This window comes from Papaver somniferum, chromosome 9, assembly GCF_003573695.1.
Source record: "Papaver somniferum cultivar HN1 chromosome 9, ASM357369v1, whole genome shotgun sequence".
Classification (NCBI taxonomy): Eukaryota; Viridiplantae; Streptophyta; class Magnoliopsida; order Ranunculales; family Papaveraceae; genus Papaver; species Papaver somniferum.
This window is the reverse complement of record NC_039366.1, coordinates 97856351-97866873: the sequence shown is the minus strand read 5'-3', so window position 1 is coordinate 97866873 and position 10523 is coordinate 97856351. Positions and strand designations below refer to the sequence as shown.

Genomic DNA, 10523 nt, shown 5'->3' with positions numbered 1-10523 from the left:
AGGGGATGGAGAAATGTTATTATAGAAGGGAACTGTAAGTCTGTCATTGAAGCTGTGACTTCAAATTTTGCTATATCTAGTTGGCAGGATCATAACCTTCTCTCGGATATTAGTAGGTTAATAGAATCTATTAGAAGAATTAGGTGTGTTTATTTTCCTAGAACTGGTAATGAAGTGGCTGATGGACTAGCCAAATATGCCAAGAAGTATGGTTGTAATCAAGTGTGGTCTTTGGCACCACCAAACTGTATCCGCTCAGCTTTAGAGCTGGATATTTTTCTGTAGTCTGTTTTATTTGGGTGATGAATTTGCTTTTACGATCAAAAAAAATAAATGAAGAAAGTCTAGACTTTCTCCTTTACTTATGACCTTGACACTTACATTGGAGATAAAAATTTAGTCGGAAAGGTCTTAAATCATGTGGCATGCCTTTTTAAGACCTCCATCCCTTGCATTGGAGATGCTCTTAATGCTGGCCTTCAGTATTTTTGAAGCTCCATCTTTGGCACGATTCAATCAAGACTGTCCCTTGACTTAGAGGTCTAAAATCCTATGTAGATTAATATGACAATACTTTTTAATTCACACTTTTATTCCTATACTATTATCTCATACTTTTGACATCTTTTTTTACAAAATGGTGTCGAACTTGAAGCTAATATTTTTGGGTTATCCTCCCTCCTTTTCAAAACAATTAGAGACGTTCTAAACGGAGATAAAAGAGAAGTCAGATCTTAGCGGTACCGATAAAAATTTAGATATTCCCTCTGTATTTACTTATGGAAACCATCTCCAACGGTAGTTGAATATGTTGATATTTACTTATGGTGTAAATCAAACAACCAGTAACTTTTGACATTTACCTGTTCATCCAGTTCTCTCATGTCAGCAGAATTTTAAGATACTCAACAATCCTTGGAGAGAGATTTTTTTCACGAGGGTATCTAAAATCCTAAAAGGCATCATATTTCTTTTAGATACCCATGCACCTTGAGATGCTGGAATAAGTTATTTTCAAAATATCTCTTGTGAAATCTGATCAAGTATAAATGATTGTCCTTGAATAATCGCATGCTTAATGCTGCGGGCCTGTGGCTGGTAGAAGAGCTATGACTGAATTAGCGGTAAGACATCAGTAACAACTAAACAACATATTGTTGTTAATTCTTTACTGTGTGGCAGGAGTAGGACATCCGAAAATGACTCTTCATTTCTTGTGGTGCAAACTCCGGATTTAGTACCTGAATACCCGAGGTAGTGAAGTATGCTTTCACAAACTAAAAGATAAATCAAGATCCGGCATAATTCAAACCTCGGATTCCATCGAATTAGATACAGATGCTTAAAAGAACACAAACACCACCTATAGAAACATTACAAATGCAATCCAATAACCGAGGATACCCTCTTGAAGAACACAGGGCACATACTTGAGCTAAAACTTAAGTCCTCCCTCATCCACTCTGGCGCAATCCTTTCAAAAGTCCCTAAAGATAGGACATGGTACAGTAGCTCCAGAGGTTCATTCTCAGACGCTTTAGTGAGCCACATTAAGGTGAATGAATACCCTGCAATCCACACAAGTGTATATGAAAAAAAGTTCACCGGAAAGAAAGAAGATATAACACAGATATATATTGTATAACAAGGAGGGCTAGGTCAACCAAAAAAATAATGTGGTTTAGCTGAACCGCTTTTAATCCAGACCATTATCTTCTGGTATCCATCCTCCCAAAGGGATGTTTGGAATCCCATATGACAGCCTGAAAGCTGTTAAAACCACTCTTCGGTGGTTGCTCTAGCTTCTCCCTTGCACTAATTATTTCCTTGAGACAACTGAAAACAAAGTTGCAACTAACAAAAGATAAACTATGATCACAACACTAAGACATCAATTTGGCTTAAAAGATAATGCAAGCATGAGATTAGTACAAGAAGAGAACCAAATCGAGAATCATTGTTTTTATAGAGAAAATGTAATATAAGCATGAAATTACTACTAGAAAAGAACTGAATCGAGAATCATAAATTTATTGAGAAGATGTGATGTAAAAAAAGAAGCATCATCCTATCAGGTGGTGTAGACACTGGAGCTATTTGGTGTAACACCAGCATGTAGTTAATAGGACAAGAACCGAGTCGCATTGGCTTACTGCAACCTTAGCAGCCTATTTACCAATTATGAGTAGCTTTTGTGTATATCTACGCTGACGGTCATAGAGTATTTGCATTTATTCGTAATATACATCTTGTATAGCTGAGAAACATAAAACATATCCTATTCTGCCGAACCACATGATTGAGAAAAATCTCTTCTCGTTCTAAGGGGTTTTAGAATATCTTCAGTTTTGCAGGTTATCGTCAGGCTTGAAGATCTGTCATGCCACCCCTTAACACCGAAGAGGATAGAACAAAACAGACTCCAGGCAAAGACCCATTGGGACAAAGCATGGAAACAGAAAACAAATTGCTTCTACCCTTCTCACCCACTTCATAATTTCAAAGGTTTCCATGTACCATAGTCATTTCTCGGTAAAAGAATGAAACCTAACATGTCCCCACTGAAATAGGTAAGGATGTTGTAAAAAGCCCATACTACTAGAATATTGCTGGGCAGATGGCTACTGGCAGGAGTTTCCAATAATATTAGAATACACTGGCCCTGAAATTATGCAGGTCAGCAGGGTACATTTTGCAGCTAAAGAGCCATCCATGATAAGCTAAATTTGCGGAAGAAGTTGAATTCAGATAAAAGAGATGCAGATAAATTAATGGTGAAACAGACAATGACGCTACGACCAACTTTTTCTTCAAGGAACTAGCTCAATCAGGAAAATTGACTTTTTCTTCAAGCTCAAACAGACAAATGTAACCTACAGCGGTATAGCCCACAGGTTTACACTTTCCAACTATTCTATCCTTCAACTTTTTGTATCATGTGAGTCTAAAAATAAAGAAAAATATAGCATCTGACGCTTAATGCAACCTGGAAAGGCTAGCATAGTGTGTAACAATCAAGGTCCCCTCATTTCACTTCTAAATACAACACAATTGAACTTCCAAGATTCTATATTGTAACAGTCTCTCGTTTCAAAAACAAAAGGAAATGGTGCAGCCAGTAAGTTCAAATTTTAGACATAAAAATAATGAAATATGATTACAGCTGTAGAGATCCAAATTTGGCACAATGTAACTTAGTAAGAGTTAAGACCCATTTAGTGTAGTTCTCCATTAATCAAACTTTTGATCAGACAGCAAATTTTGTTTTCTTTAAGAAGAAAAGAGTTCTCAAATGCATGTATAACTATGAATTGAGAACCTCTGTAACTTTTGCCGAAATAATTTGAGGGCCAAAAGCTGCTTAAATTTGGCTTTTCTTCCTAGTTCAGATTCTCCAGATATTAGTTTATTCCAGCCTTTAAGCCACTAAACAACTCCTCCGCTTCTCATTGTTATTCTCATGCCCTCGTATCTTGCCTAGATCATAGTCTTACTCCTACTTTAATGATTTCATATGCTTTTATAACATTTTCATGATACTGTAATCTAGTGTCTTGCTTGTGTAAACATGCTGCAAGCGTCATCCTCGCCTTCTCTTTGTTAATTTCTTTGCAAAAGGAAATAGGGGGGAGGGAGCTCTATATGTTGGAAGAAACTATGGTTTCAATTTTAAAACTAATCACTACTTAATTATGATATCCAATATAAAAACTTTTAACACTGAATGAAGAAAAAATCCAAAATGCAAAACAGAAAATAGAATCAGAAGAATAAGATTTAGCAATTACCACTTGATTGATGAAGTGCAGAAAGACACGGCCCATCCGCTTTAGTAACAAATTCAAATTTCATGCCAATTAGAAATTCCATTAGGGTGTGAAACACGCAATTGGCATTGATTGAGTCCCCTAGAAAATATGATCCGTCGATATGTTAAAGACATGTTATTGCATAGAATATTAGCAATTTGGTATGTTTATTTCTCACATACCTGAACTGATGACTTTCCCGCAGCAACTTTCCTGAGAAATCACATTTCCAGGATGACTTGGTGAGAAACTAGACCAGAAAAACTATACTAGGAACGCTATATTATTATATATACCTTTTGAATGCTTTGATCATTGTCAGAACGTAAGCCCCTATGTGAATCTTTTTCTGTTCCTGTTACCACAGGAAGCTTCCCTCTGCTGTTTGGGTCTTCATCGGTTGAATGCCTTTTCCTGGTGCTGACGCTGGATATCTGTCCTGACTCAAGATAAGTTCCTCTAGGGGATTCCATTTGCCCATTTTCATTGTACCGAACCCTGGCACTGCAGGAGAGCCCCTCTTGCTGCAGATTGCGTAGCTTTTCTACTTCTTCAGAAAGCTCTTTTCCTGTCAAAATTGGAGTCAATTTCACCTATAAAGGAGGGGCGATGTAAGTACTCAAGAAAAATAAAGGCAGACTTAAACATTTGCTACATGTCTGACATGCATGTGGTCTGTCAGGCATGCAAACTTCGACCAGAATATGATTCCATAATAAAACCTATTGCACCCTTTCCTTATCAAATATAAAACTCGTTACATGTTTTTCAATGATGATCCATTAAAAGTAAGCGGCTCACACCTTAAAAGTCAAAAAGGAGCAGGGCTTCACCAAAAGGCCTCACACGTAATTAAGAACAAAATAGAAACATAAAGCATGTGTCAATGCAGTAAATGTTTCAAAATAGCCCTTACATTTTTAAAGCTGATGCAAAAGATGTTCTAAATCTATAGTTCAACCCTAGACACATTGAGGGACTAAAAATTCCAATCTTTTAATAGAAACATTTACTACAAAACTTATGCTAGATAACAACTCAGCAAGACGAGTACATGAAACCTCATGAATTAGGCCATTGGAGTGTCCCCATCCAAACATCCACTTAAAACCATAGGCCATCTCCCTCTGGCAATCCCAATGGATACTTAAGGTTGAAACCCCAAGTAAATGGATCAACGTCAAGCTCAAGCTCTTTCTCTGAATTATGTAAGCTCATGACCTATCAAGTCGAAAAAGTAAGCTTATTTATGTCGTGCAGTGCAGGTCAGACTACTATCGTGTCGCCATTGTAACCTTATAGACCTAAAACAGGAAATGTTCCATCGAGTACTTTGCAATACTCTTACCCTTTCTGGTTTCTTCAGTTAAAAGCTTTTTGTACTGGACGCATAACTCTTCCTTGTCAGATCTATCGGCTCTACAATAAGTAAAATAGTTTATTAGAACCCATGAGTTCTAGTCAATATTCCCGATATAATAAATGAATAATTAATTCTGGCAATAGATACATGCCTTACTGATGCTAATTCATTCATTAAGTCTTGATTCTTAGTAACAATCCTATCATTTTCACTTCTCAGGCAATTTACTAACTCCTCAACAGCTGCAACAAGCATAAAAAACACTATTATGTTTCAGAAACTGTTTTAGTAACTAATGAAAGCCCTAAGAAACATTTATATACTGAATCAGATGTAAAGGGAAGTACTTACCAGCCATGTAATCAGTGAATTTCACTTCTTGGTCATGATTATAACGATCGAGATCTGAATCCTTTCTTGTCTAAACCAAAATCAAAAACACTAGGTAAACATACAGAACTTTTGTTCAGAGAAGAAAATAATTAGAACTGAAAATGAAACAATACCTTTAGTTTGTTGTATTTATCGTAGAGTTTGGAGTAAAGATTCTCCATTTTCCTTGAGAAATTAGCAGAACAAGTGAATCCGACAAATAAAGAAGACAACCTAAAATTCACCTACACTATGGGGGTTAGGATATAAAGAATTGCTTAGAGTTTCAGAGCACCCTGATGCTTCGCACTAGAAAGAAAGATTTCGAGGAAGTTTTTTAGGCGGGATTCGGAAGATTGAACGAATTTTTGAATGGGGTTTGGACTTAGGGCTAAGGTTTTTTTCTTATTGTGGGAAACCGAAGGGCAAGTTTAGACAGAGAACATTTTGAAATTAAAACTTGTTGACGGTGGGTGGAATAGGCCAGTCTAGCCTTACGTGGCTTTCGGTTGGAAGAGCAAGCTGCTTCCCGTAACGCATGCCCCGCTAGAGCGTACATGATTCATACTTAGGCGTACATAGTAGAAGCTATGGTTTCTGGCCCTGACTGTGCAAACCCACAAGACCGTCACCCATGATGACCTCATGGTTGATTCTTACGTCCCTATACACGAGACTCGATGGTCATGCATGTTCCCCAATCTCAAATTATGAGGTACTTTTGGGCACTCTGGGCCAGAAGATGGCGTCATTGAGGAATGTGTATTTGATTTTATACTTAACCAAATAAAAAAAGAGGTACTTTTGGGCACCGACGAGCCTCATCCTCCGTGAGTATTTGAACCTGATCTATGCAAGTTCATGAGGCAAAGTCGTGATAGAGCTGACGCAATTGTTTAAGAAATCTATTATAGGGCTCCAAGTTTTGGATTTTGGGGATCATAAAAAGACAAAAATGAATTATGAAATAGTAATCGCCTATTGTTGGGAATATATTTTCAAAACATAAATTTATTCCCAATCAATATGTTTTTTATAGTCTTTATTAAAAAAATATAATTTTTGTTATAATTAATTTGACTGTTTCATATTTTTAGTTTTAATGGTGTTAACTACACCATTATAACTTTGAGAGATTCATTTTGTGGTTTTTAATGGTGTTAAATCAACCATAATAACATTTTCATGAACATTCAATTGTTTTGAAACTCTTGACTATAAATCGGAATTTTGGTTGGGAAAATAATGAGAGAGATTTTTCTTTTATGTTTTGGTGTTAAAAAGAACTTGGAGAGTTGTTGAAATCTTTTTTTAGTGAGAGATTTTTTCTTTTTTATGACTTGAGTTTACAGAATAAATGAATTTTAGAGAAAGAAAAAGGGAATTTTAACAAACTGCCACACTTCCAATTTCCGGTTTAAGAAAGTGTCACTGTTTTTTTCAAAATTTATAAAGTGTCACTGTCGTTAACTTATCCGTCTGGACCCACATGTTTGGTCTTTTTTTGTTGACTTGGTCGAGAAATCTGTGGCACTTTACATACTTACCCTTGAATTATACTTATCACAAATTTAGTAGCCCACCAGTAAATAAGAAAACTCGTCTTCCTCTTCCTCTCTTCTACTGCCTCTGTTGCTCATGTAGTTTTCATCTATCACAAGAAGAAAATATGCAGAAGAAACTCCAATCTTAGCCCTAATTTCTTATCAACACCATTATATACTTAAACATCAACCAGGTTCTGAAATTTCAAAATCAGATTTCAATTAATTGCTTAGAAATAGAGAAAATCTCAGTTGTTGTGATTCTTCATATTTACTGTTTGATGAATGATTCATCAAATTCGTAATTGTTTATTTAAAAAACCCCAAATTGAGATGATGGGTTTATGTTAATTTGATACATGCATGTTTCTTTGAAGCTGAATTCATAATTAGGTTTCTGAATGCTAATTTGATATTTTTGTCAGTTAGGGTTCTTAACGAATTTGGGTTTTCTTAAATTTAATAATAAGATTGATTATGTTTTGCATATTATGTGGATGTTAAGCATAGCTCACCCCAGGAGCTCGCAGTTGATATTACAAAATTGTCAAGTATCAGTTGACGGTGCTTGATTTAGTATTTGAAGGTATGTTTTTGTATTGACCCATTCATGTAAATACAACCAAATTTTGATTTGTAGGAATGTACAGACGTGACAGTTTAAGGGATTAATTGTGTTTCCCATTTACTCAATTTATTTGTGAGAACTTGATGTTCCCCATTTACTCCACAGGAAATGATCAGCTCAAAACTACAGTACATCTTTGGTTTTTGCGCAACAATCTCCCCACTTATTGGATTGGATGCATGAACCGTTCTGTATTAGTTCTTTGTATGGATTTTTTTCTTCTAATTAGAACATAGTATAAAATTTGATTCTATGTCACCTGTGGGTCTGATCTTAACTTGTTGCCAAAAATTAGTCAAGGGAATGTTACAAATACTTGAGATTTGCCGACGTATTTGAAGGGTGATGGGTTGAGTTTGTATCCGAAAACTGCAAGCAGAATTGGGTTCAAAATACCGAGAAGTTGATGGAGTTTCAAGACCAATTAAACCAGAAAAGATGATGTTCAAAGAGGACTGAATGGTGAATGTTTATGACTTTAAGAGGAGATGGAAATTTGGCAACGTATTTTTTGCCTTCTGATTGTGTTCGTCTGGGTCTAGCCCAAGCTTTAAGAGGAGTTGTTTCCATACGACATGTTCTCATGGATTTGTACATTGTAGTAATCATCTTTTAGAGTTGTATTGATTTAACTCAGTTGTATTGGGATGATTTGAGGGCATAGATGTCTTTTACTAAGATGGATAACGACCACCTATGCACTAACTGATGTGAACAGTTTTTTTGGATGGAAAAGGTCAAATGTGTGGCATTAAATAAATTCTGAAAAAAACGGTGGCATTTTCTTAAACATGGAATTGAAAGTATGTCACTTTATTAAAATCCAAAATAAGTCTGTGAACATCTCTTATTTTTCTAAATGAGTTTCTGAGCAAGAATGAAGTGTAGAAGTTTCACATCCTCTCACCGTGTAAGAGTGATTGTGTAAGAGATTGATCTCGGCTGTTTTATCCTGGGGACGATGCGCCATTGAAGAACTGCTTGCACAATCTTGGGCAGAGCCGCGAAACGTCTTAAAGATAACGACCTAGTCCGCGACTCAGCCATAACGTTGTTTGTTTCGTGTTTGATTTTATTTGTTGTGCAGACATAATTCGGCAATTGTTCCAACAATTTTAAGACGTTTTATTCTGCCTTGGATACCAAAGGAAAACAATTGCTCAAACGCGATAAGTATCATCGTTTTATTTTGTTTGATAAAATTATAACCGGAATATTTTTTCTTTAACGATTGAACACGATGCTTGAGATTTTAGGTAACCTGATACCTAAAGTTAATTTTATGTTATATTGATGGACTAGGAATTACATGGTTAAATATTTTTTCTTTGTGAACATTTAACATAGACAAATATTGTTGATGTTAAACGAATGTTTTTAACATGTTGTAGAGTCTTATTTTTATCTCCTACACGAAATTGAATTGGGTCTTGAAATTTTAACTGGGTGTATTAGGCATCATGAAAATCATCCATGTCAAATTTCAGAATTTTTGGAATCTGGAAAGTATTTTAGAAAACTACATAACGTATCTGAAAAATTCTGACGAGCAGAAAATTAATCCTTATTAAATCCGCTTTTCCTAATCTTTGTGTAGAAAATTTGAATCCGTGTATTACACGAAACTTGTAGATCAGGAAATTATCTTAAAACCCATTTTCAAGTTTTCAATTTGGGTTTTTATTTTGAGAGATGTGGTGATTTCAAATCATTGTGTATGTTTGTCCAAAATAGTAGATGTGATACTTGAGATTAGAAATGTAAGAAACTATATTAAAAATCATGTTTTGATTTTATACTTCGTACTCTTGTTTTGGTAATGAAAAATAATACCATTGATAGCAATCAAACTAATGCACCCCATATGTTTGATAATATGCTTAATAGAAAGTTATAAGTATATATATGATGTTATAATTCTATAACTTTGTATCTTTGTTTGACAACTAAGAGAAACTTGGAGTACTATATTAGTTGATTTTCAAGTAATTATGTGAGTGCATATACCTTAATTATTTTTTGGTTTGAAATGCTCATATGTGAATGATTGTGACAGGTGAAAATTCACTTACTTGAGCAAATTTTTATTTTCCAGTGAAATAAAATTGCGGGAGATTAATCAATGAGTGGAGCAACATTTTTGCTGATTTCTATGTTGGTGCGCAAGGAATGGACAATGGTTTATAACCAATTGAGCATTAAAAGCAATTGAGGTATGTTTGATGAACTATTTGTAGTTATTGTAGTGATCAAATAATGGCATTCTAAATTGAATAAATTGATTGTTCAATCTTAGAATAAATTTTAGGGAAACAAGATATTGAGAATTATTGTGTATGACAATAAACATGTGACTCATATAAGTTTGGAACTAATGAGATGGAATTATATACAAACCCAAAACCGAAATAATTAGAAACCTAGTCAAAACTAATGTGAATATCAACTCTCACCAAGAAATGAACACAATATTGATTATGAATTTATTTGCTATTCTTGAACGGCGTTGCAAGGATATCAAATGTTATTAACAACGATTTTCAAGCTAAGTTAATGTGAATTGTGGATACGGTGAGAGGTTGGTATATATTGGTGTTTTACACCATATGTTTGTTTTGATAGGTTATGGTTCAAAATTTGAACCAAATCGTTTGAAAGAAAGTGGTGTTGAGATATACTCACATCATTAGGATTTTCGGTATTGAAACGATCTCAAAGTTTACTTTGGGTAGAACAATCTTGTTAAAGATGTTCATACTTCCGAAATGAGAAAGAATTCTAGTTTCCTCCTATCTTGTTATTAACAA

At 35.0% G+C, this 10523-nt stretch overlaps 1 protein-coding gene across 3 annotated transcripts; it reads right to left on the bottom strand.

Moving 5' to 3' along the window:
- Positions 1 to 1255: 1255 nt before the first annotated feature.
- LOC113308677 lies at positions 1256 to 5975 on the bottom strand. Of its 3 annotated transcripts, none has more exons than XM_026557143.1 (8): positions 5679 to 5975; positions 5524 to 5593; positions 5324 to 5414; positions 5158 to 5228; positions 4106 to 4377; positions 3992 to 4022; positions 3789 to 3908; positions 1256 to 1568 (listed from the first exon to the last, which is right to left on the bottom strand). In XM_026557143.1, exons 1-8 carry the CDS (start codon positions 5724 to 5726, stop codon positions 1375 to 1377), a joined length of 897 nt encoding a protein of 298 aa, XP_026412928.1. In that variant the 5' UTR covers positions 5727 to 5975; the 3' UTR covers positions 1256 to 1374. The 3 variants fall into 3 exon arrangements, with proteins under 3 accessions (XP_026412928.1, XP_026412929.1, XP_026412930.1); XM_026557144.1 differs by having other exon boundaries at positions 5158 to 5219; XM_026557145.1 differs by lacking the exon at positions 1256 to 1568 and adding an exon at positions 1576 to 1836.
- Between the last annotated feature and the right edge of the window lie 4548 nt (positions 5976 to 10523).

Excerpts from the sequence above, each read along its gene's own strand:
- LOC113308677 (XM_026557143.1), bottom strand. The coding sequence starts at position 5,726 with ATGGAGAATCTTTACTCCAAACTCTACGATAAATACAACAAACTAAAG. Across the intron at positions 5,415-5,523 it reads ATTCACTGATTACATGGCTG|CTGTTGAGGAGTTAGTAAAT; the intron begins GTAAGTACTTCC and ends TGCTTGTTGCAG. Across the intron at positions 1,569-3,788 it reads TGCACTTCATCAATCAAGTG|GGTATTCATTCACCTTAATG; the intron begins GTAATTGCTAAA and ends TGTGGATTGCAG.